Source organism: Trachurus japonicus, chromosome 4 (genome assembly GCF_045865225.1).
Source record: "Trachurus japonicus isolate A0001 chromosome 4, Traja_1.0".
Lineage (NCBI taxonomy): Eukaryota > Metazoa > Chordata > Actinopteri > Carangiformes > Carangidae > Trachurus > Trachurus japonicus.
The window spans coordinates 36,292,365-36,319,776 of record NC_140910.1 but is presented as its reverse complement, the minus strand read 5'-3'; the positions used below and the strand labels follow the sequence as shown (position 1 = coordinate 36,319,776).

The 27,412-nt window shown below is 44.1% G+C and overlaps 1 protein-coding gene across 2 annotated transcripts; it reads left to right on the top strand.

Annotated features, from left to right (window-relative positions):
* The first annotated feature begins 251 nt into the window (after positions 1-251).
* LOC146989349 (uncharacterized) lies at positions 252-24,874 on the top strand. Of its 2 annotated transcripts, XM_085775270.1 has the most exons (18): positions 252-582; positions 3,633-3,770; positions 3,858-3,977; positions 4,101-4,214; positions 4,400-4,478; positions 4,613-4,838; positions 4,941-6,738; positions 7,002-7,175; positions 7,264-7,437; positions 7,529-7,560; positions 8,288-8,293; positions 8,923-9,058; positions 9,151-9,324; positions 11,288-11,461; positions 16,447-16,620; positions 16,712-16,885; positions 24,101-24,147; positions 24,300-24,874. In XM_085775270.1, exons 2-18 carry the CDS (start codon positions 3,682-3,684, stop codon positions 24,872-24,874), a joined length of 4,266 nt encoding a protein of 1,421 aa, XP_085631396.1. In that variant the 5' UTR covers positions 252-582; positions 3,633-3,681. The 2 variants fall into 2 exon arrangements, with proteins under 2 accessions (XP_085631396.1, XP_085631397.1); XM_085775271.1 differs by lacking the exons at positions 252-582; positions 3,633-3,770; positions 3,858-3,977; ... (2 more) ...; positions 7,529-7,560; positions 8,288-8,293 and having other exon boundaries at positions 4,431-4,478; positions 8,885-9,058.
* Positions 24,875-27,412: the final 2,538 nt, after the last annotated feature.

The window sequence follows — 27,412 nt, the reverse complement described above, 5'->3', positions numbered from 1 at the left end:
CATTAAACAGGCCGCAGCAGAGTTCCTCGCCTGTTTAGTTGAAATGGAGCAAAGAGCAGCAGAGCAGATTAATTGTTCCAGGTAAGATGACAGCGTCACGTCCAACAGGTGAGTCACAGTTTAAAGTTTCAAAGTTCAACTTTGAATCAACAGTTGTGTTGCAGCGTTATTTTCTCCCGTGAAGGTAACGTGAACAGTTTTAATGTTTTGCTCGTTAACAGCTGTCATTACCTGACTTCTTTCTTCTTCAGCTTATCGTTGTGTTGTTGTTGTGTTATTGTAATGTTCCTGTAGCTGAGTCAGAGCTGTAACTGTGAAGTCTGGACCGACAGAACCGTGTCCTCCATGTTGTGTGGTTGTTGTCGGTAGAAGAGCAGAAGCAGAGTCAGTGGATGGTCAGTAGTTGAACACAGAGTGGTTCTTTGTGTGCAGCTCCACTTCCTGATGACTGGAGGCAGCTTTACCTGAATCAGCCTGTGGAGGAGGTGGAGATGAGCCGCTGCTCTCCCGCTGTCTGAGCCACTAAACGCGGCCTGAGCTCATCTGGACAGCCGCTGGAGAACAGCTGTGACTTTGTCTGTGGTGAGTGGTCTGTCATTAGATTTACACTACAGGACTGATGTGGACTCAGTGTGGCGGGCTGAGGGGCTCACAGGGTTTTTAAGGCTCTAGATGATGTTCAGAAAGACAGTGAACACTGCATCAAATGAGTCAGAGGCTCCTGGTTCAACAGCTACTACAGTCTATTGGTTAATATTAGTCTGATCAATGCTGACTGTTATTGATCAATATTGAATGTTGTTGACTATCGCTGATCAATATCAATCACTTCAAGTAACTGAGTAGATTTACTGCAGTACAGTTGTGAGGTACTTGTACATCCCTTGAGTATTTTCACAACACTCTGTGTTATTGATTAATGGATAAAAATGATCAATACCCAGATAGCAAAATGACATTGAATCAACGTTGAAGTATGGTCAGGCAGCTACGTTGAATCAACATTGATTCCCAACATTTAATCAACATTGAAAGCGCTCGTTATGATAGATGTTGAATCAACGTCATATTTTCAACCATTAAGCGATACTGAATCAACACTGATTCAACGTTCATCTAAAAGCAATCTGCTGCTATATTTTTAGTTGATTTTACATTGAAAACATGTTACTGAATCGACTGTTATCTAAATGGAAGTATCTGTGTTAATTGTAGGCAGATATAAATGTTATTTTAGTCCAAAAATATGGAATCATACTAAACATATTCGAATAACTGAAAAAAGTGACAGAAAACAGGCTTTTAATATTCAAGGTTTATTCTGAAAAGGCAAGTTTATGTGAAAACATATGACTTAATTAGTTCTCCTAGTTTTATCAGTCTCCCGATCGGAGCCGTGGCACCGCACATGAAATAACAAAGCTACGAGCAAAACAAAAACATAGAGCTTGACTCGGGGAACTACACATAGGAGCCATTACATTGTACAGCCAGCATTTTATTAATTATTAATGACAATAATAATCGATTTAACTTATAATGCACTTTTCATTCAAAGAAAGGCTCGCTCACCAGAGGGCATAACGTTACCTAATCCATACAGCTGTTAGCAGTTAAAGGTGTTCAGGCCTGTTTGTAAAGAGTCCAGTCTTTGTGCTGCTGTCCTCAGCTGGATGAGGAGGCAGCTCCAGAGGTGTGTCCCCCTCCGGTGGGTCCGGAGGAGCAGCTGTCTGCGGGTGGAGGACTGTGGAGTGATGAGTTGTTGTAGAAGGAGACGTGTGTCTGTTGATGCACTTGTGGCTGAGCAGCTGAGCAGCAGGACTTTGTAGTGGAACCGGGATGGGACCGGGAGCCGGGATAGGGAGGTCCGGGGTTATGTGCTCAATCATCTTCACGGACTCTTCCCGGCAGCGCTGTGTCCTAGACGGAGGCATGGCTCTGCCTCTCACACCTTTTAACCTACATGTAAAACAAACAAAATGTCAGGCGACTGTCATTGATTATTTTGTCACGTAAATAAGCGTTTCCCCGACACAGGACGTCCAAGCTGCTGCTGAGACGCTCCGGTCGCCGGTAATTCACAAAGCTCAGGTGGAGCTGCGCTAACGGCAGCTGCTCCAGTCACAACACAGACCAGCAGCTTTACAGTTACCGGTAGCTATGCCACTAGGTCTCACGCCGAAAACTAGTCTAAAAGCCTTTGGTGGATGTCGAATGCTATTTTAGACCGTGTATTGTATAATATTTACTCTCAAATTAACAGTTTTTATCATTCACCTGGACAGCTAAACCGAAGCTGTATGCTTGAAAACGTGCCAGTTAAAATACATCATGAACAAAATTTAATAAACTCCATTAAGCAAAAAACACAGCTAATATCTTTATAATCAGTAAAATAAAAATATTTTTAACTTACTTTAACAGGAGCAGGGTCCAGCGCTGTCAAAGAGGGGAGAGAAAAAAAAAGCCGACTGCTGCCGCCTGGCAGTTGGGATGTACCACCACTAGGTGTAAAGTGGAGCTTTGGACTGCTCCACTCCTTGCTCTCACTGTCTGAGAACAAATTGTAGACGTTTTTGTCATGAACTAGACACAAGCCTTCAGAGGATTTTAACAGTAAAAAAAAAAATCACGTCTACAGCATAAGGTGCTTAATTGAATATGTTTGACACCCCCTTCCTCTCATTATGTGGTCTCACCCAGTTCAATGCATTGAAACAGCATCAGTGAAACAATGTTGATTCAATGTTGGCATTTCAATGTACAATTTCAACCATCCTTCAATGTTGATTCAATGTCATATTTTCAACATTAAATTTTTAGAACGTTGATCTAGCATTGATTTTTCAACCATAACCAACAATCAACCTTTCTGACCATAATTCAACGTTGATTCAATGTCATTTTGCTATCTGGGTATTGTTGTGAAGAACCTTTTAGAGCTGCAACAGTTGCTCAATCAACATTTTTCATGCAGAAATGTTCAGTTTTCAGGCTCAAAACTGAAGATTTCCTTGTTTTCTCTGTTTGATTTGACTGTAAACTGAATATTTTTGTCTCTTTGTTGCTGTGATGAAATAGACATAGCCTCAGACTGAGAGGAACTTGAACGCATCATTTGTCTGTATTTTCTGACATTTGATGGAGCAGACGATGAATGGACTGACAGAGACAATAAGTGTCAGTGGCAGCTGGAGAGTTTTTTTTCTCTATTTGAATTTCCAGTGTTAGTGAAATGAGTGAATGTTGTGATAGTGGAGCTGTGAGGTGAAATACGTCTTGGCCCAGTTGTTGTGTGTGTAGCTTGTTTGATCCAGTGGTTTTCTACAGGGACGCTGTCCACACAGAGACTGTGTCACATCAACTCAGTGGATCTCAGTCCTTGTGCGTGTCAGTGGATGGAAACAGTGGTCCATGGATCATGTTGCTGGGCTGCAGCTTCATGACGCTATCTAGTGGACTGATAGTAGAAGTACAGCAGCTGATGGCAGCTTCCTCTTCCTCACTGCTGTGTGACTGCATTCAGCTGACACTGATATGAAGCAGAGGAGAAGAGCCAGTGGAGGAGCAGCTGGAGACATGATGGACATGTGAGCTGCTGTGCAGATAAATGATGTGTGTTTCCTCTGCAGGTGAAGCTACAAAGTGTGTGTGAGCTGATGTGGATGTGAGCTCAGCAGCATGGATCAGTGTGAGGACAGAGAGGAGGGAGCCCCTCCCTCTAAAACCACTCTGTGTGGGGGACGTCAGAGCCAGACCACAGCTCAAAGGTCAGATGAGGATTTCTAACTGTCCATGACTCAGATCACTGCTCCATCATTATTCACACTTAAAGCTCTGTGTGTGTTGTGTTCAAGGGCAGAGCAGCAGCACAAGCCACAGTCTGCTGGACCTGGACCTGGACCAGGCTGTGTGTCCATGAAGAGCAACTTCTCCATGGGTCGTCCTATTAACTTCAGTGGATCTGTTGATGGAAGGTCAGAATTTAAAACAGTCAGAAAGACTTTTCTCTCTAAAAGTCAATTATCATGTTTATTAAAAGTTTGAAGATATTTTTAATCAGTTTTTCTCCAACAAATTTATCAATTGTGTTGTTTCAGGATCCAGCAGCAGAGACCAGACTCTCCTGGACCCAGCTGTCTGTCTTTAAAGAGTGACTTGTCAAAGGACTTAGGCGTTGACTTTGAAGGAGGACGTGGATCAGCTGATCAGATGTAAGCTGTAACTGATAGTCAGACTCAGGTTATTGTAGAAAAAAACCAGTTTGTATGACATGTTGTTGGACCAGGTCTGAAACCAAGGTGTCTCTGTCTGTTGTGAACGTCCTCAGGGGACATATAAAGTCCATCTTGTATTATCTCTCTGTCCTGGTGTTGACTTGATACTGATTCCTCCACAGAGTGGACCAGGAGAGCTCAGAGGTTCCCAGTGGTCAGTCTGCCCAGCAGCATCAAACACACCTGGACTCCATATTTATGGTGAGGACATGTCCAACAGCTGCTGTTACATCTGTTGTGTTCACCATCATGTCCATGCTGCACTTTGACACCAGTGGATTGTCAGTCTGTCAGGTTTTAGTTTGATGCTGTCACTCATAGAGTTTCTGTTCCAGCTGCTGGAGGAGAACATGGTCACTTTTGTGAAGAACGAGCTGAAGAAGATCCACAAGCTTCTGAGTCCAGATTACCCAGAATGCTCAGGGAGCCAGAGGAAGGATGAGGAGGTGGTGGATGGTGAGGATGAAGAGCAGAGGAGCATCAGAGAGGCGTTAGTGAAGATCACAGTGAACTTCCTGAGGAGGATGAAGCAGGAGGAGCTGGCTGAGTGTCTGCAGAGCAGTAAGGGGATTTCTCTAAAGATTTAACATGATATAGTCATTATTTAGAGGAATTTAAATGTTATATTTTCTTATTGATCTTGTTTCTTATGTTTTTATTCAGAATATTTTGCTCCAGTTTGTCGACGTAAACTCAAGTCTGCCCTGAAGAATAAGTTCCAGTGTGTGTTTGAGGGGATCTCTAAAGCAGGAAACCCAACTCTTCTGAACCAAATCTACACAGAGCTCTACATCACAGAGGGAGGGGCTGGAGAGGTCAATGATGAACATGAGGTCAGACAGATTGAAACAGCGTCCAGGAAACCAGACAGACCAGAAACAACCATCAGACAAGAAGACATCTTTAAAGCCCCACCTGGAAGAGACCGACCAATCAGAACAGTGATGACAAAGGGAGTGGCTGGCATTGGGAAAACAGTCTTAACACAGAAGTTCACCCTGGACTGGGCTGAAGACAAAGACAACCGAGACATACAGTTCATATTTCCCTTCACCTTCAGAGAGCTGAATGTGCTGAAAGAGAAAAAGTTCAGCTTGGTGGAACTTGTTCATCACTTCTTCTCTGAAACCAAAGAAGCAGGAATCTGCAGGTTCGATCAGTTCCAGGTCGTCTTCATCTTTGACGGTCTGGACGAGTGTCGACTTCCTCTGGACTTCCACAACACTCAGATCCTGACTGATGTGACAGAGTCCACCTCAGTCAACGTGCTGCTGACCAACCTCATCAGGGGGAAACTGCTTCCTTCTGCTCGCCTCTGGATAACCACACGGCCTGCAGCAGCCAATCAGATCCCTCCTCAGTGTATTCACATGGTGACAGAGGTCAGAGGGTTCACTGACCCACAGAAGGAGGAGTACTTCAGGAAGAGGTTCAGAGATGAGCAGCAGGCCAGAGAGATCATCTCCCACATCAAGACATCACGAAGCCTCCACATCATGTGCCACATCCCAGTCTTCTGCTGGATCACTGCTACAGTTCTGGAGGAGCTGTTGAAGACCAGTGAGGGAGGAGAGCTGCCCAAGACCCTGACTGAGATGTACATCCACTTCCTGGTGGTTCATCTAAAACTGAAGAAGGTCAAGTATGACGGAGGAACTGAGACAGATCCACACTGGAGTCCAGAGAGCAGGAAGATGATTGAGACTCTGGGAAAACTGGCTTTTGAGCAGCTGCAGAAAGGAAACCTGATCTTCTATGAATCAGACCTGACAGAGTGTGGCATCGATATCAGAGCAGCCTCAGTGTACTCAGGAGTGTTCACACAGATCTTTAAAGAGGAGAGAGGCCTGTACCAGGACAAGGTGTTCTGCTTTGTCCATCTGAGTGTTCAGGAGTTTCTGGCTGCTCTTCATGTCCATCTGACCTTCATCAACTCTGGACTCAACCTGATGTCACAACAACAAACAACATCCAGGTGGTCTCAAGTGTTTGGAGACAAATCAACACCTTTCTACCACAACGCTGTGGACGAGGCCTTACAGAGTCCAAATGGACACCTGGACTTGTTCCTCCGCTTCCTCCTGGGTCTTTCACTGAAGACCAATCAGACTCTCCTACGAGGTCTGATGACTCAGACAGGAAGTGACTCACGGTCCAATCAGAAAACAGTCCATTACATCAAGAAGAAGATTGAAGAGACTCCCTCTGCAGAGAAAAGCATCAACCTGTTCCACTGTCTGAATGAACTGAATGATCGTTCTCTAGTGGAGGAGATCCAACAGTCCCTGAGTTCAGGACATCTCTCCACAGATAAACTGTCTCCTGCTCAATGGTCGGCTCTGGTATTCATCTTACTGTCATCAGAAGAAGATCTGGACGAGTTTGATCTGAAGAAATACTCTGCTTCAGAGGAGGCTCTTCTGAGGCTGCTGCCAGTGGTCAAAGCTTCTAACAAAGCTCTGTAAGTGTAGAAATGGATGTACATAGCTACATATACATATGGATGGATATAGTGTATATTTTCTTATCCTTGTGTTATATTACTTTTTTATGCCCTTTAATTATTTGAATGTCTGCACTACTGGATACTTCCCTTGGGATCAATTAAATAAAAGTCTAAGTCTAAGATAGTTGGACATATGTATCATATAGACACTTCTCTGTTTTCAACAGGGCAGAACATAAATTAATTTCTTCTTTAATTCCTCATGATCATCTCTTCAGACTGAGCGGCTGTAACCTCTCAGAGAGAAGCTGTGAAGCTCTGTCCTCAGTCCTCAGCTCCCAGTCCTCTAGTTTGAGACACCTGGACCTGAATAACAACAACCTGCAGGACTCAGGAGTGAAGCTGCTGTCTGGTGGACAGGAGAGTCCACACTGTAGACTGGAGACTCTCAGGTGAGGATCCATCAAGCTGTTATCTGATGACACTTGAACACATCAGCAGGTGTTGACAGAGTTCCTGTGTGTTGTTGTGTGTGTTCAGTCTGTCAGGATGTCTGATCACAGAGGAAAGCTGTGCTTCTCTGGCCTCAGCTCTGAGCTCCAACCCCTCCCATCTGAGAGAGCTGGACCTGAGTAACAACAACCTGCAGGACTCAGGAGTGAAGCTGCTGTCTGGTGGACAGGAGAGTCCACACTGTAGACTGGAGACTCTCAGGTGAGGATCCATCAAGCTGTTTATCTGTTGACACTTGAACACAGCAGCAGGTGTTGACAGAGGGTTCCTATGTGTTGTTGTGTGTGTTCAGTCTGTCAGGATGTCTGATCACAGAGGAAGGCTGTGCTTCATTGGACATTTTCTTGTCGCTAGTGAATGTCGAACTGAATAAATCAGTTTACAAATGATGAACCTTTTTATGACAATTTTACATCATGTCTCATGATGTCTCCAAGGAGATGGCTCAGTATCAATAGTACTGTATGTTGCTGTGGTACAGATGTTACAGATACATGTACTTCTCTGATGAAGTACATGTTCATCAGAGTATTAGAAATTTTAACATGCTATGTCTGGTGACAGTTTGTTTAAGTGTTTGAAGCAGTTCTATGTACAAACAAGTGAAAAAGAAAAAAACATGTTTTCATGTATATTGAGCCCATACAGTTTGCCTTCTCTATATCAGATTTTTGAGATTCAGTAGAATATGACTCATTGTTTAAAGAGCAACTAAACCCCTCAGTTTTGGATGACGTGCTCTAAGCTTGAAATTCAAAAAATGCCTTGATTATGGGCGGGACTCAGGAGCACTCTCCGATCCCCCTCCCCCCCTCCCCCCTGCGCCCCATTCACACCCGCGAAATCACACAAAAGAGAAAAAAAAGTAATAAACACACATCGACACTTCTGCTAGCGCTAACGAGCTACTAACGAGCGACTCAGCACTAGTAGCGCAGACACTACTAGGAGAGGACGCCAGAGCCATGACACAGCATCTACAGCTGATCCGCCGGCTCGTTAGCTCGTTAACGGCTTGTTAGCGCCGGCCGCACTAACGATTCCCATTCAGGCAGCTGTTAGCAGCCGTTAGCCGCAGCAGAGCAGCTAGAGCGCCTAGCAACCGTTAGCCGCAGGCAGCAGCCGGTGCTGATTGGTCGGGGAGCTGGTGGCCGGTGACGAAAGCTGCCTCCAAAAATAGAAAAATTCGATTGTAATAGCTATGTTTCAAGCCATAGAGGGCAGTCACTCTACATTTTTACTACAAAATACACCAAATTTAAATATTTTGACTAAAATGTCAAAAGTTGGACCAGAATCAACCGACAACACTACCTTATACCCAAATATATTTGTTTTCAGCAGAAAAAAGTGGTTTAGGGGTTTAGTTCCTCTTTAAGTGGTAAAATGTTTTCTCAAACTCAACATTTTTTTTTTTAGTTGGAAATGTATGTCATGTCTTCAGTTCTTCTGGTCAATTAATTCATATAGTTTGTTTGTGGCGATGATTTGGGGCTGAAGGTAGAAGGAGAACATCTATTTTAAAAATGCAACTAATGGACAAAAATTTGTTCATTTTCATCTGTATGAACTGAACTTTTAACTAGTTCTTGAACTGTGAACTGACACAAACACAGATGTGAGTATTTTTCCTTGAATTCTTCTTCAGACTGAGCAGCTGTAACATCTCAGAGAGAAGCTGTGAAGCTCTGTCCTCAGTCCTCAGCTCCCAGTCTTCTAGTCTGAGACACCTGGACCTGAGTAACAACAACCTGCAGGACTCAGGAGTGAAGCTGCTGTCTGGTGGACTGGAGAGTCCACACTGTAAACTGGAGACTCTCAGGTGGGAAACCATCAGACTGTTTATCTGATGACACATTGAACACAGCAGCAGGTGTTGACAGAGGGTTCCTGTGTGTTGTTGTGTGTGTTCAGTCTGTCAGGATGTCTGGTCTCAGAGGAAAGCTGTGCTTCTCTGGCCTCAGCTCTGAGCTCCAACCCCTCCCATCTGAGAGAGCTGGACCTGAGTAACAACAACCTGCAGGACTCAGGAGTGAAGCTGCTGTCTGCTGGACTGGAGAGTCCACACTGTAGACTGGAGACTCTCAGGTGAGGATACACCCAGCTGTTTATCTGATGACACTTGAACACAGCAGCAGGTGTTGACAGAGATTTCCTATGTGTTGTTGTGTGTGTTCAGTCTGTCAGTCTTGTTTAAAAAATGGAACCAATATCCAAAATTAGGCCTAGTCCACACGAACATGGGTATTTTTGAAACCAAACTTTTATGGACCCCGGTTAAAAATTTTTTTGCGTCCACACCACCGGTGTGATAAAAAATAACTCCGTCCACATGAGACTGCAAATCCGTCTCAAACAATGTCATGTGCATTCCAAAGCAGTAGGTGGCGATGTCACTCCTAACAGGAAAGCAGCTGTAACTTGTACAGAGAGAGTGGAGGCTCAAACTGACCGGCACCGCGAGACAAGTCCACGCTACTAACACACCCCGCCGTAATCTCTTGTTTATGACAGATACGAAAATACACAAATACACACATCATAACGATAATCCATCGATCCACTGATTGATTCTGAAAGGCTTCATTGAAAACAAATGTAAGGACGGGAGGAAGCAAAACAGTGGGGAAGTGACCGCAATTTACAATTTGATAAAAGTCTATTTTCGCCATATCAACATTATGTTAACATATGGTGACCACGCGATTTTGTATTAGTGTCCGCATGTTTCGAGATTATTGATATTCACAGTAGCGTCTGAGCGGTCAGCGCATGATGATCCATGGGTCAGCGTCGAGAAGCTTGACGTGCTAGCAACAGTAACTAAGGGGGGCGATCTGGTTTTCCTGTCCACACATGAAGCTGAAACCGGAGTTTTAGAAAAAGTTCACCCTGGACTCCGATTACAGAAAACTTTGGTTTAGGAGCCGACAACTGCGGTTACGTGTGGACGAAAGGCCAAACCGTGTAGAGAAACACACGGTTTCAAAAATACCCGGCTTCGTGTGGGCGGCCCCTTAGTTCATTTTCATCTGTATGAACTGAACTTTTAACTAGTTCTAAGTTCTAAGTGTGAACTGAAACAAACACTAAGGGCCTGATCTACTAAAGGTTTGCTTGTATAAAAACGTGTGCAAACTTGATGTCACCCGCAGAAAATTGTGCAAGCTGATCTACTAACTGGGTGCACTGAGGATTGCGTCTCTCAAACGGGCAAAAAAGCATACGTGATGCATTTAGTGCGTTTGCCTTGATGAATATGCAAATATGGGCATTTCGGCCAGAACGTGCAAAGTATTGGCAGGAGTAGATGCAAATATTTGCGTCTTTATTTAGTACGTTTGAAAGGCAAGTATTATCTGGCACAGCGGTTTTTTCTTTTATTGATTTAATACCTGCCAGGGCAAAAGCTCTTATATCTCTGAATTTCCTCGCATCGGGGTCATTTCAGCGAACTGTAGCAGTTTTTCAGGTGTGTTAAAAGTCATTTAAGCGCCGTTACGCACGCCGCACGTCTCTCCTGTGCGCTCCTCTCCTCTCCTCTCCTCCCTCTCGAGTATGTGGCTGCCCAGCTGCGGGACCGGGCCCGGGACTGAGAGACGTCACCTCTGTCTTCACCCCGTCTTTGATCCCTCTGGTTAGTGTGGCCTGAGTGTCCCACCTGAGCTCTCTATTAATCCATCGGATCAAATTTCATGCAGCCATCCAGCTCTCTGTCCACTCTCTCCATGGCGGAAACGATTACCACGCACAAAACCCCCATTTAAATACTGTTTGCGTGTGCTGTCATTTAGCGAGTTACTCTTAGTAGATTACCTGTTTTTCATGCGCTAACCAAACACGCACATTTTTACCAGGAGCATGCAATTTAGCGCCCCTTATCTGGGATCTTAGTAGATCAGGCCCATAGAGTATGTGAGTGTTTTTCCTTGAATTCCTCTTCAGACTGAGCAGCTGTGACCTCTCAAAGAGAAGCTGTCAAGCCCTGTCCTCAGTCCTCAGCTCCCAGTCCTCATGTGAGGGTTAATTTTTTTCTTGAATTCTTCTTCAGATTGAGCAGCTGTAACCTCTCAGAGAGAAGTTGTGAAGCTCTGTCCTCAGTCCTCAGCTCCCAGTCCTCTAGTCTGAGAGAGCTGTACCTGAGTAACAACAACCTGCAGGACTCAGGAGTGAAGCTGCTGTCTGGTGGACTGGAGAGTCCACACTGTAGACTGGAGACTCTCAGGTGAGGATCCATACAGCTGTTTATCTGATGACACTTGAACACAGCAGCAGGTTTGTTTATGTTTGTTTATTATACAGATCCCCATTAGCTGCAGCAAAGCCACAGCTTCTTCCTGGGGTCCAACAGTATCAAATATACAGTTGAAAACACAAAACATAAACATTATAAAAATTAAAAACAAAAAAACAAGTGAGCGATATGCTTCACCTAACAAAACAAAAACAGAATAAGTGTTTACATTTCTCAACTGTGCTTCATTCATTCTTCGTTATATTAATTGTTCACATACTGATCATATTACCCACATTTCTACATATCATATATGTATACTGTACATCATTACACATCACACATCATACTTGTATATACATTCATTCTACAGAATATACATTATAATAACACATATCATATATCCATCGAAATATACTATATATATAAATATGCCATGTTGTCGTACTTTGATAAATGCTGTTTTATTAGTATTTAGAATTTCTTTGTGTTAGTGGTGAGTTTGATATTTTTCGGCAGTGAATTCCATTCTTTCATACCTCTATACAAAACCGTACGCTTGATGGCGTTAGATCTTGCTTTAGGTAATGTAAAGTTTCCTACAGCTGCATGTCTGGTGATATATTTATGACTCTCTGCACTAAAAGCTTGGTTTTTAAACAAGATAACAGGTGTTTTTTGGACAGATATATTTCAGCAGGTGTTGACAGAGGGTTCCTGTGTGTTGTTGTGTGTGTTCAGTCTGTCAGGATGTCTGATCACAGAGGAAGGCTGTGCTTCATTGGACATTTCTTATCTCTAGTAAATGTCGAACTGAATGAATCAGTTTACAAATGATGAACCTTTTTATGACAGTTTTACATCATGTCTCATGACGTCTCCATGGAGATGGCCCAGCATCAATAGTATGTTACTATGGTAGAGACAGTACAGACACATGTACTCCTGCTGAAGACAGTTTGTTTGAGTGTTTGAAGCAGTTCAAACAAGTGAAAAAGAAAAAAATGTTTTCATGTAAATTGCTCCCCTGGATATTTCCACATACAGTTTACCCTCTCTACACCAGATTTTTGAGATTCAGTAGAATATGACTCATTGATGTCCAGTTTGTGGTGGATTTATTTGGATGTGGTTCTATAATAAAGATACAAAACACAATCAGTACAGCACACGCCATACATGATGTACCAAATAATATAACTCTGGATATAAAGGACTGTATTCAGTAATTAAACATATGATGAATGACTTATGTATTGTAAACAATCACCGCACACGAGGCTCACAGAAACACGGTGAGAATTAGCTAATTAGCTGACTATCACAACAGCATGAGATAGCATTAGCAGATAAACAATACACATTAACACAACGTAACATTCGACTTGGACAGTAAAACAACATAAACTCACCTTCTGGCATTGACACACAATAAACCCAGGATGTACAGGTGAATGTTGGGTAAAAACAGGCAAAAGGGAAATTACGAGCTGTCCACTGCTGACGTCAGTCCGACTTCCCATTTCTCCCACTTCCTATTTCTCCAACTACCCATTTCTCCGACCATACATTTCTATATTTTTGCTCCCATTAGTCCGACTTCCCATTTCTCCGACAACCCCAAAGTCCGACTTCCCATTTCTCCGACCACACATTTCTATATTTTTGCGTCCATTAATCCGACCTCCCACTTTCTGCCCAGAAGCAGCACAGGAGTTGATATTGACTGAGGTCATGGGCGCCGATTTATGTTTTGCCCATGAGTGGAGTGTGTGTGTGTGTGTGGGGGGGGGGGGGTTGGCACCCCTGGCACCCCTGAACCAGGCTCTACAAACAGTGGTGCCACGTAGCAATGGGACTCATTGCTCAAAATATTGTAGCGACCCCGCAGTTCTTGTTATGATGTTTTAAGTTCTGTGATTTCTGACTGACTGTGAATGTGTATGGTACGGGCAGGTTGGGTGAGAAACTGGGGGGCCAGGGTGAGTGTGAGGAGGACAGAGCCTCTGTGTGTGTGTGTGTGTGTGTGTGTGTTCAGTCTGACAGGATGTCTGATCACAGAGGAAGGCTGTGCTTCATTGGACATTTTCTTATCTCTAGTTAATGTTGAACTGAATTAATCAGTTTACAAATGATGAACCTTTTTATGACAATTTTATATCATGTCTCATGACGTCTCCATGGGTTAGGGTTAGATGGCTCAGCATCAATAGTAAGTACTGTATGTTGCAGTGGTACAGATGGTACATACACACCTACTTCTGCTAAAGACAGTTTGTTTGAGTGTTTGAAGAAGTTCTACGTACAAACAAGTGAAAAAGAAAAAACGTGTTATGTAAATTGAGCCCCTGGATATTTCCACATACAGTTCACCTTCTCTACACCTGATTTTTCAGATTCTGAAGAATATGACTCATTGTTTAGTTTAGTGTGTTTATTTTGGTCTTGTAAAAACAAATACAATGACAAATATAAAAGTATAAATACAAAACAAAACATAACAAAACAAAAAACACAACAAGCAATACAATGCACTTTGACCGAAAAGGTGTAGGCTGAAGCATCATCTTATTTTGCCTTCCCTTCTTAAATTAAAATTTTCCGTTCACTCATTTAAAAAAAAAAAATTGACAGTACAAATAACCTGCATATTCTACATACAGCAGTTTATGAGCACACTGGTATTTATAATTCAGTTTTATATTTATTAATAATATTATTTTTAAATAACTTTTTGAATCTGTTAAGTGTGTTGCACAGTTTGATTTCTAATTCTAGATTATTCCATTGATTGACTCCTTTAAGGCGAGACACGGCAGGCAAAAACATCGTTTTTTCATGCACTTATCAATTTTGAGATTTTGGGCTATTTTGCTTCCATAACATGTCTTCTTTCAGACTAATACAAAAAAATAGTCTAAAATACACATTATGGGTGTTTATTTTACTTCACTTTGACTGGTGTCGCCTGTAGATTTCTCCTAAATTCACCAGAACTGAGCGTTCTATCGCGGAGCGAGCCGCGTCTGTTCAGACTCCTGTCATATCAGGTATCGCTGTGAAGCTCTCTCTCTCTCTCTCTCTCTCTCTCTCTCCTGCACTAATGTGTCGGTTCCAAAAATGGTCATTTCCTTTGTACCAGTGACGAATCGTAAAAGTACGAGGGAGGGTCTCATTGGCTGGTGTCGTTTTCCGACAGCGTGATTCGTTTAGAAGCATCACGTGATGCGCTCTGAACAGCATGGAGGGACTTTTAAAAACGGGGAAAGGAAATCGATTTAAATCCTCACGTAAAATAAAACAGCAACTCTCACTTGCTAGACAACAAAAGACACAGCACAGAAACTCACCGAGCCATAAGATCCCTTTACAAAGTGCGTCATCGCGGAAGCTGTCACCCGTAAAAAACGAGTGTTTGCCGCCGGAGACCAGCGCGATACACAGCGGTGGCTTTTTACACATCAGACGTCTGAATGAACTGATCGGAGATTTAATATACGTCCCTGCGCTGGTACAGGGCTTAAAATGAACATCGATCCTCAGAATCACGTGTTGTGCAGTAGTTTACTTCTCAGTGACAGAGGTGAAACGGATGTGACACTGACATGGGCCAGAGATGATTTTTAGCCAGACAGAGAGAAACTGAAAACATTGGTTGTCATACAGATGAGCCCAACTAGGCTACACCTAAAGTGTTTCTTATTTTTACTTTTATTTTTATTTATTTATTTTTTTTCTCTGACCTACTGGCCCACACACCTTAAAATTCACAGTGGCCAGACACTCTTGTTTCCAGTAACAATGGGCTCTATGCACAGCTCCACTGCTTTCTAAATTCAAGGCAGCTCTTTTATTTACTGACAAACTGATTAATCCAGGTGTGTCTGAGTAGTCACATTGGTCAGACACACCTGGATTAATCAGTTTGTCCAATAATGTAACACAGGAAACAAAGGAGCTGCCTGAAGTTCAGGAAGTAGAGCTGTGCATAGAGCCAATTTGTGGAATTTTTGCAATAGAATCTTTAAAGGCCGTTTTCTCAAAATGAGCTTTTTCTTATACTCTGGACCCGAAATCTCCAGTTCAGCAGCACTTACAGACACCAAACCTTCCAGTTGTATTCCTGCCTATATTCTGAAGGTTTTTACAGAGGGGATTGTTGATATATCATTCACAGCCTCATTTATACAACAATTTATACCTAAAAACAGGGCGAAATTTGATTTTTTAGGGCTGGTGACAGTATTTTCTCATTTACAAAGTGATAAAAAGAGATATTCAAAATCCCCTCTGTAAAAACTTTTGACTTTAATATGTCAACAAAATAAAACAAGAATTTTGAAAGTGGCTTTATCCAATCTTCAGATTTCGGGTCTGGAAATGTACACAAATTCACGCATATTTAATTATATAATGTCTAATTTCCATATGTAAGCATAATATTTAAGAAAACATGTAATACAAAAAATAATTGTCTCAATCTAAGTAATAAACATAGAAAGTTTCATGGCAATAGCTGTTAGTTAAATTTTTTACCCTATTCACCTGGGGTGTCTCGCCTTAATTGATATACATCTTTGTTTCACATTTGTTCGTACCTTTGCATTTGTACACATAAGTCCCTCTTAGTTCATATCTACTGGTTCGAGTCTGAAACATCCTCTGGACACCATCTGTTTAAGTGGTAAAATATTTTCTCAAACTCAACATAGTTTTTCCTGTTTAGTTGGAAATGTATGTCATGTCTGCAGTTCTTCTGGTGAATTAATTCATATAGTTTGTTATTGGCAATGATTTGAGGCTAAAGGTAGAAGGAGAACATTTATTTAGAAAATGGAGCCAATGGACAAAAATGTGTTCATTTTCTTCTGTATGAACTGAACTTTTAACTAGGGTTAGTTCTTTTTAAGTGTGAACTGACACAAACACATATTGAGTATGTGAGGGTTAATTTTTTTTCTTGAATTCCTCCTCAGACTGAGCAGCTGTAACCTCTCAGAGAGAAGCTGTGAAGCTCTGTCCTCAGTCCTCAGCTCCCAGTCCTCTAGTCTGAGACACCTGGACCTGAGTAACAACAACCTGCAGGACTCAGGAGTGAAGCTGCTGTCTGGTGGACTGGAGAGTCCACACTGTAGACTGGAGACTCTCAGGTGAGAATCCATCCAGCTGTTTATCTGATGCCACTTGAACACAGCAGCAGGTGTTGACAGTGGTTTCCTGTGTGTTGTTGTGTGTGTTCAGTCTGTCAGGATGTCTGATCACAGAGGAAGGCTGTGCTTCTCTGGCCTCAGCTCTGAGCTCCAACCCCTCCCATCTGAGAGAGCTGGACCTGAGCTACAACCATCCAGGGGCCTCAGGAGTGAAGCTGCTGTCAGACAGACTGGAGGATCCAGACTGGAGATTGGACTCTCTCGGGTATGGAGAGGCTGCTGCAGCCACACACACTGTCTGATAGAGGAGGAGGAGCTGGAACATTTTCTATGGACCCGTTCACACCTGGTATTAACATCTGTCTCAGGTGATCGATACATTGATGATGACATCAGATTTGATCACTCTAGATCATAGATCTAGAGGTGGTGTCGGCCACAGTGAAGCTCCGCCCACTCCACTGACATCCTCCGTTTGTAAAAGCCGAGTTATGATGAAAACTTCCAGATCATGAGCTGTCATGAGTTTTTGATCGTCATCTATTTCAGTTCTACTCGTTGTAGAGTCCCCAAATTTACACATAAGGTGTGTTAAAGTGTCTAGTTTCATAATTTTTTTTAAAAAAAGCAAAAAACGAGAAATCTCGTTTTTGGCACTCAACGCATGGGAACGAAAAATGAGAAATTACGTGGTTGGCACTCAATGAGTTAAGGCGAGACACCCCAGGTGAATAGGGTAAAAAATTTAACTAACAGCTATTGCCATGAAACTTTCTATGTTTATTACTTACATTGAGACAATTATTTTTTGTATTACATGTTTTCTTAAATATTATGCTTAAATATGGAAATGAGACATTATCTAATTAAATATGCGTGAATTTGTGTACATTTCCAGACCCGAAATCTGAAGATTGGATAAAGCCACTTTCAAAATTCTTGTTTTATTTTGTTGACATATTAAAGTCAAAAGTTTTTACTGAGGGGATTTTGGATATCTCTTTTTATCACTCTGTAAATGAGAAAATACTGTCACCAGCCCTAAAAAAAAATCAAATTTCGCCCTGTTTTTAGGTATAAATTGTTGTATAAATCAGGCTGTGAATGATATATCAACAATCCCATCTATAAAAACCTTCAGAATATAGGCGGGAATACAACTGGAAGGTTTGGTGTCTGTAAGTGCTGCTGAACTGGAGATTTCGGGTCCAGAGTATAAGAAAAAGCTCATTTTGAGAAAACGGCCTTTAAAGATTCTATTGCAAAAATTCCTAAAAATTGGCTCTATGTACTTCCTGAACTTAAGGCAGCTCCTTTATTTCCTGTCTTACATTATTGTACAAACTGATTAATCCAGGTGTGTCTGACCATTGTGACTACTCACACACACCTGGATTAATCAGTTTGTCAGTAAATAAAAGAGCTGCCTTGAATTTAGAAAGTAGTGAGCTGTGCATAGAGCCCATTGTTACTGGAAACAAGGGTGTCTGGCCACTGTGAATTCCAGGTGTGGGCCAGTAGGTCAGAGAAAATAAAATAAAAAACAAACAAATAAGAAAAACACTTTAGGTGTAGTTGGGCTCATCTGTAATATGACAACCAGTGTTTTCAGTTTCTCTATGTCTGGCTAATCATCTCTGGCCCATGTCAGTGTCACATCCGTTTCACCTCTGTCACTGAGAAGTAAACTACTGCACAACACGTGATTCTGAGGATCGATGTTAATTTTAAGCCCTGTACCAGCGCAATTGGGACATATTAAATCTCTGATCAGTTCATTCAGACGTCTGATGTAAAAAAAAAAAAAAAAAAAAGCCACCGCTGTATCGCGCTGTCTCCGACGGCATCCAAACACTTGTTTTTTACGGGTGACAGCTTCCGCAATGACGCACTTGGTAAAGGGATCTTATGGCTCGGTGAGTTTCTGTGCTGTGTCTTTTGTTGTCTAGCAAGTGAGAGTTGCTGTTTTATTTTATGTGAAGATTTAAACCGATTTCCTTTCCCCGTTTTTAAAAGTCCCTCCGCTGTTCAGAGCGCATCACGTGATGCTTCTAAACGAATCACGCTGTCGGAAAACAACACCAGCCAATGAGACCCTCCCTCGTACTTTTACGATTCGTTGCTGGAATGGAACCGACAAATTAGTGCGAGAGAGAGAGGGAGAGAGAGGGAGAGAGAGAGGGAGAGAGAGGGAGGGAGAGAGAGAGGGAGAGAGAGGGAGGGAGAGAGAGAGAGAGAGAGAGAGAGAGAGAGAGAGAGAGCTTCACAGCGATACCTGATATGACAGGAGTCTGAACAGACGATAGAACGCTCAGTTCTGGTGAATTTAGGAGAAATCTACAGGCGACACCAGTCAAAGTGAAGTAAAATAAACACCCATAATGTGTATTTTAGACCATTTCTTTGTACTAGTCTGAAAGAAGACATGTTATGGAAGCAAAATAGCCCAAAATCTCAAAATTGATAAGTGCATGAAAAAACGATGTTTTTGCCTGTGTCTCGCCTTAAGTTATTTGAGGGAGGCTTTTATTTCTAAATCCCTCCGTTTATTTTTTTACACATTAGCGAGCAGGTTCACAGCGTGAACAGCGTGTCCCGACCGTTAATATAATACATCCATGGTCCCGACCTCCCGACCTCCCGACCAGGCTGTGGACACGGAGCAGAGACCAGGTCCGATCAGTGCTGATCATATAGTACAAGAAAGCCTGGCTTTAGACTCGATAAAAAATATAATTATAAAATATAACCCACTAAACTAGCTTCGAAGTACACCCCTCAAGTGTTGTTCATGTTGACTTGATTGTCTGTATTATAATTTTCCCGCAGTGCACTGCAAATTCAGTCGATTGTTTACATCAGTTTTTACTTCCGCATTTGACCGGAAGTCGTAACACAATCGCGGCCAAACCGGAAGTGGCAAAGTGGGCGGGGCTACATAAGGTGAATAGGATATGTCCAACTGGTGCAAACCGTCTGGGTGGGCAGGGTTTTCCGTTGGGTGGCGGGCGCCCACCCGTCCCTACGCGGCTGTGATGAAGTGTTTCCTCCTGGTCTCCTCCTGCTCTGTATCATCACTAGATAAAGACTCCAGCTCCTTCTTCTCTGTGCTCAGTGTTCATCCAGACATACCAGCCTCCATGTGAACACAGTGATAAAACAGTGTGTGTGTGAGAGCCATGTAATGTCCATGTGTGCATGTGTAGCAGTTGTGAAATGGTTGCTTATAGGCTGAAGGATGACAACACCATGGATCTGAGTTGGTTCATTTATTCTGCAAAGGCAGCACAGGGGCAGAGTCAGGAAACACACAGCTGCAGGTAGAAACAGTCTGCCTCCACAACAAGAGCAGCCAGAGTTTGTTCCTCTTTTGCTGCTCTTTACTGTATTGTATGTCACAATAAAAAATAAATGAATAAAAAAATAAATGGATAAATAAATAGTAATTTTAGAGAAAAGATACTCTCCTGAATAGAAACTAAAATATCCATCCATCCATCCATCCATTTTCATCCGCTTATCCGGAGTCGGGTCGCGGGGGCAGCAGTCGGAGCAGGGATCCCCAGACTTCCCTCTCCCCGGACACTTCCTCCAGCTCTTCCGGGGGGACCCCAAGGCGTTCCCAGGCCAGCCGAGTGACGTAGTCACTCCAGCGTGTCCTGGGTCTTCCTCGGGGCCTCTTCCCGGTGGGACATGCCCGGAACACCTCACGAGGGAGGCGTCCAGGGGGCATCGATACAGGTGCCCGAGCCACCTCAGCTGACTCCTCTCGATGTGGAGGAGCAGCGGCTCTACTCCGAGCTCCTCCCGGGTGACAGAGCTCCTCACCCTCTCTCTAAGGGAGCGCCCCGCCACCCTGGTGACAGAGCTCCTCACCCTATCTCTAAGGGAGCGCCCCGCCACCCTGCGGAGGAAACTCATTTCGGCCGCTTGTATCCGGGATCCCGTTCTTTCGGTCATGACCCAGAGTTCATGACCATAGGTGAGGGTGGGAACGTAGATCGACCGGTAAATCGAGAGCTTTGCCTTTCGGCTCAGCTCCTTCTTCACCACGACGGACCGATACAATGACCGCATTACTGCGGCCGCCGCACCGATCCGCCTGTCGATCTCGCGCTCCGTTCTCCCCTCACTCGTGAACAAGACCCCGAGATACTTGAACTCCTCCACCTGAGGCAGGAACTCTCCCCCGACCTGGAGGGTGCAAGCCACCTTTTTCCGGTCGAGAACCATGGCCTCGGACTTAGAGGTGCTGATTCTCATCCCAGCTGCTTCACACTCGGCTGCAAACCGCCCCAGTGCATGCTGAAGGTCCTGGCTCGAGGGAGCCAACAAGACCACATCATCCGCAAAAAGCAGAGATGAAATCAAGTGGCTCCCGAACCGTACCCCCTCCGGCACTTGGCTGCGCCTAGAAATTCTGTCCATAAAAATAATGAACAGAACCGGTGACAAAGGGCAGCCCTGCCGGAGTCCAACACGCACCGGGAACAGGTCTGACTTACTGCCGGCAATGCGAACCAAGCTCCTGCTCCGGTCATACAGGGACCGTACAGCCCTCAGCAGAGGGCCTCCGACCCCATACTCTCGGAGCACCTCCCACAGGATGCCACGTGGGACACGGTCGAAAGCCTTCTCCAAGTCCACAAAACACATGTGGACTGGTTGGGCAAACTCCCATGAGCCCTCAGCACCCTGCGGAGGGTGTAGAGCTGGTCCAGCGTTCCACGGCCAGGACGAAAACCGCATTGTTCCTCCTGAATCCGAGGTTCGACTATCGGCCGAATTCTCCTCTCCAGCACCCTGGAATAGACTTTCCCCGGGAGGCTGAGGAGTGTGATCCCCCGGTAGTTGGAACACACCCTCCGGTCCCCCTTTTTGAAGAGAGGGACCACCACCCCGGTCTGCCAGTCCAGAGGCACTGTCCCCGACTGCCACGCGATGCTGCAGAGGCGTGTCAGCCACGACAGCCCCGCAACATCCAGAGACTTGAGGTACTCAGGGCAGATCTCATCCACCCCCGGTGCCTTGCCACTGAGGAGCTTCCAGACTACCTCAGTGACTTCAGCTTGGGTGATGAATGAATCAACCTCTGGGTCCTCAGCCTCTGCTTCCTCGACGGAAGGCGTGTCAGTGGGATTGAGGAGATCCTCGAAGTATTCCTTCCACCGTCCGACGATATCCCCAGTCGAGGTCAACAGCTCCCCTCCTCCACTCTAAACAGTGTTGGCGGAGCACTGCTTCCCCCTCCTGAGGCGTCGGATGGTTTGCCAGAATTTCCTCGAGGCCGACCGGTAGTCCTCCTCCATGGCCTCCCCGAACTTTTCCCAGACCCGAGTTTTTGCTTCCGTGACCGCCCGGGCTGCTGTCCGCTTGGCCTGCCGGTACCCGTCAGCTGCCTCGGGAGTCCCCCGAGCTAGCCAGGCTCGGTAGGACTCCTTCTTCAGCTTGACAGCATCCCTTACTTCCGGGGTCCACCACCGGGTTCAGGGATTACCGCCGCGACAAGCGCCGGAGACCTTACGGCCACAGCTCCGGACGGCCGCGTCAACAATGGAAGTGGAGAACATGGTCCATTCAGACTCAATGTCGGCTTCCCTCGGAATCTGGTCAAAGCTCTCCCGGAGGTGGGAGTTGAAGACCTCCCTGACAGGGGATTCTGCCAGACGTTCCCAGCAGACCCTCACGATACGCTTGGGTCTGCCAAGTCTGACCAGCTTCCTCCCCTGCCAGCGGATCCAACTCACCACCAGGTGGTGATCAGTTGACAGCTCAGCCCCTCTCTTCACCCGAGTGTCCAAGACATACGGCCGGAGATCAGATGACACGACTACAAAGTCGATCATTGACCTCCGTCCTAGGGTGTCCTGGTGCCACGTGCACTGATGGACACCCTTATGCCTGAACATGGTGTTCGTTATGGACAAACTGTGGCTAGCACAGAAGTCCAATAACAAAACACCGCTCGGGTTCAGATCGGGGAGGCCGTTCCTCCCAATCACACCTCTCCAGGTAACACTGTCGCTGCCCACGTGAGCGTTGAAGTCCCCCAGCAGAACGATGGAGTCTCCGGTTGGAGCACTTTCCAGCACCCCTCCCAGGGCCTCCAGGAAGGCCGGGTACTCTGCACTGCCGTTCGGCCCGTAGGCCGAGACGACAGTGAGAGACCTATCCCCGACCCGAAGGCGCAGGGAAGCGACCCTCTCGTTCAGTGGGGAGAACTCACCCAAAACACACGGCACCGGCCCCTCATGGTCCTTCCTGCGGGTGGTGGGCCTACTGGAAGGCGGGCCCACGTCGCTCCTTCGGGCTGCGCCCGGCCGGGTCCCGTGGGCGGAGACCCGGCCACCAGACGCTCGCCTGCGAGCCCCAACCCCAGGCCTGGCTCCAGGGTGGGGCCCCGGTGACGCCGATCCGGGCGACGTGCACGTCCTTGGTATTTTTTCACTCATGAGGGGTTTTGGAACCGCTCTTAGTCTGACCCGTCACCTAGGACCTGTTTGCCTTGGGAGACCCTACCAGGGGCATTAAGCCCCGGACAACATAGCTCCCAGGATCATTCGGGTGCTCAAACCCCTCCACCACGGTAAGGTGGCGGTTCAAGGAGGGGGAAACTAAAATAATCACATGAAATTAATATTTATATAATCCACTTGTAAATAATAATTATTAGAAAAACAGAATAAAAATCACCATGAAATTATCAAATAAAAATATTCCATACTTTTCCTCCACACAAGGACAATAATAAAAACTGAAATAATGTGTGCTCTAGTGACGTTTTTACAGCTCTGACCAGACTCAACTCTCATATATTTACCACAAACACATCTCAGAAATCACATTCCAAAGCATTTTTCACCTTTTTACCTTTAAAACGCACCTGCAAAGGCAGCACAGGGGCAGAGTCAGGAAACACACAGCTGCAGGTAGAAACAGTCTGCCTCCTACGACAGGCCACAAAACACACACACGGCAGACGTCACGTTAAACCCAAACTACAGCCGCTTTTTCACCGTAAAACACAATTAAAAACACGGCAACACATTAATAAAAGCTGTCGTTACTTTAGCGCACAGTTTCAACCGCATTACATGACAGTTTAAGTGCATATTTTACAGAGCAACGTGAGAGCTTCACAACACGTCTTACCACAACAAGAGCAGCCAGAGTTTTGCCGGGAGTTTGGTCCGACGTCGCCCACGTCCCCCTTAGTGTGTTACCCCAATATCGCTCCCCCTTGCTACAGGTGAAGATGGAACTTAGAAATAGAAGTGATATAAAACAAAGCAGGAAATTCTAACTTGTTTTAGATAGTGTTAGCATCGAGCAGGTTTTGAGAATGTTCACCATAATGAATGATAAAAATAAAGAAATAATGAGTATAATGAATGATCAGATGAATAAAACAAAGTAAAGATTGACCCAGCTACACATGCTGACAGAGAAGGTGCTGCTCTGACCCCCCTCCTCCTTTCAGGGTGGAGCCTGCTGGAGTCCCATGGTTGACACCAGGTCTGAGGAAGTGTAAGTCTGTTTTTACTTTGATTCATGGAAACAAAGCAGCACATTCAACCATCTTCACACTGTCACATCACTGACCTCACGAGTCTTCATCAAACTGTCAATAACTGATCACATGATCAATAACTGCAGCTGTGTCTTGTTCTCTCCATCAGATTCCTGTCCACTCACAATCGACACAAACACAGTGAACAGAGGGATCAAACTGTCTGACAACAACAGGAAGGCAACAGATGTGAAGGAGCTGCAGTCATATCCTGATCATCCAGACAGATTTGACCGGTGGAATCAGCTGCTGTGTTCAACTGGTCTGACTGGTCGCTGCTACTGGGAGGTCGAGTGGAGCGGAACCGTTTCTATATCAGTGAGTTACAGAGGAATCAGCAGGAAAGGAACCAGTAGAGACTGTTTGTTTGGAATGAACAATCAGTCCTGGAGACTGGAGTGCTCTGATGGTGGTTACAGAGTCTATCACAATAACAGATCAACACCTATCACCTCCTCCTCCTCCCCCTCCTCCTCCTCCTCCTCCACCTCCTCCTCCTCCTCCTCCTCCTCCTCTGTCTCTAACAGAGTAGCAGTGTATGTGGACTGTCCTGCTGGCTCTCTGTCCTTCTACAGAGTCTCCTCTGACTCACTGATCCACCTCTACACCTTCAACACCACCTTCACTCAACCTCTCTATCCTGGGTTTGGATTCAGTCCTGGTTGCTCGTTGAGTCTGTGTTGAGTGAAGCAGAGTCTCCTCCTGTCACAGAAACCTTCTCACTGTTGAACAGACAGTTAATTTCTACATGTCTGTCTCTCTCACAACAGTTCAGTCTCTACATGTCTGTCTCTGTCTCTCACTCACGTTTTTTATATTTATGGATTAAATCAGTGATGTAATGATTCTTGCAAACTTCTTCATCTTCCTTTAAAGACAGAAGCGTCATTTATTATTATTATTATTAAGTCAAAATAACAAAAAACAAAACGTGACTTTTTCTTTGGTAAGACTGAGTGAGGATGACTGAGCTGAATAAGTTTAGACTAAAGTCAATCAGAACATGAAACCATTTAGTTTACAATGAACTCAGATGATGTATTATTTGAAAGGTGACACCCTGATTATACCTTGTCTTTTGTCCTTTTTCACTTTAAAAATGTATTTGTTTATTCAGTGTCAGTGAAGTGAGAGAGTTTGATAAAAAATTAAAAAACAATCAATAATAGAAGTAATAAAAAGAAGTAAAAATCCTGTAATGAATAATTGCTGTGTTTTCTTACAGTTTCTGTGGATCAAAAATTAACATCGTTAACTACTAACATTATTTTTCTCTAGTGGATCAAACTAATGACAGGACATCATTTCTACATGAGACAGTTTGTAGTTCACCTGCACAAAAAACGTGTGAACTTCCCATTCAAGTGATTATGAATAGAAATGTAGCTTTATATGCAACTCCTATTTTAATAAGTCTTTAAACTCAGGTTTAGATCAGCTTCTTTCCACCAGATGGAGCCAAACCAACAGCAGTAGGACAGAGAGAGGTGTGGTTGGTTAACTGGTTTGAGTGGAAAACTCCCAAACTCAGGTTATTTATCACCAGGCTTGGGGAGTAACGGACTACATGTAATGGCGTTACGTAATCAGGATACAAAAAAAGGGTAACTGTAGTCCGTTACAAGTACAGTACCGCGGCTGTCACTAATGTTGATAAAGTGATGATTTACAATCGAGAGTTTATCCATTGTGTTTTATTTTGAAATTCAGCGGATGCTCGGTGCGTTTCATTTCCTGTTTCCTCTGCGTGGATTGATGCGTGATGGCTGCGTGACTGAATTTGCATGTTTGGTATTAAAGTAATCCAAAAGTAACTAAATGTAATCTGTTACATTACTTAAATTTTGTGGTAATTAGAGTAAGTTACTAATTACATTTTCTAACAGGTAACTTGTAATTGTACTGGAATACATTTTTAAAGTAACCCTCCCAACCCTGTTTTTTTTTTTTTTTTAGTAGTAGTTTTTTAGTAGTATAAATTTTTCGGCTTTTTGCCTTTATTTGATAGTGATGACAGTAGAGATAGACAGGAAAGGGGGAGGCAGAGAGAGGGGGAATGACACGCAGGAAAGGTCTGCCCGACACGGGATTCGAACCGGGGATGCCTGCAGCGAGGACTGTAGCCTCTACATGGGGCGGCCGCTCTACCCACTGTGCCACACACCGCCCCCTCCCAACCCTGTTTATCATCACAGATGAACATCAGTCAGGAGGATCAGTGACATCACATCCAGCTGCTCCAGATGTTTGTCACCATAAATAAACCACTTCAGCTCAGACACATAAATCTGTTGGATTCACATGAACTGAACTGAAGTGTGACACGTTCACCTGCAGCTCAACGCTCACCTGTTCAGACTGGACTCTTTGTTTGTTGTTACAACCTGCAGGTGTGTGTGTAAATAAATGTGTAGATTTAAATGAATGAGTGTGTTTACCTGTTTAAAGATTTTAGGATGAACTGTGTTTCCTCATGTGACTGAATCGTATTTATATGAGTTTATTCCTGATAAACACACACACACACACACACGCACACACACACACACACGCACACACACACACACACACACACACACACACACCTTGCCTTGACGTAATGCTTGTTTTGACAAACTTGAGATCTACTTTTGCCTATTGGAAATCATTTGTGGCTGGAATAGCTTTTCCCTGACATGCAGTTTAAAAGTGCATGACTACCACTTAGGTAGTAGATTAAAAAAAAAGGAAATTGCACTTTTAATGGATACCTTAATTCTCCAGACTTATACCCTCCTATCCCAGGTAAGGGTTTGCCAAACTCAACCTTCAGGGTGTGAAACCATCTAATTACAAGTTCCACACTGAATCTACATGGAGATAAATATGTTACACGTTTTCACAATTTGGCATCGTAGTAAATAAAAGAAGACTCAAATTTTGGATGAGCAGGGACTATGAGGCACTGATATTAAAGTTATTTCTCTTGCATGAGATACTGAGTTAATATCAGAATAATTAACCTCTCACTGATAGATGTGACTAATTTTCATTAAAAACAAATACAGTATCACTTACACAAACCATGAACCACACCTAAATGCTACCTGAGTAGATTTATACTCCACACAAACCTCCAGTGCACATTTCTTATGATTACAAATCCAATGGCTCGATCATTGTATCAAATTTGACCTGAACAAAATGAGTGATAGTGGAAAAAGAATGTATTTTTCTATGATA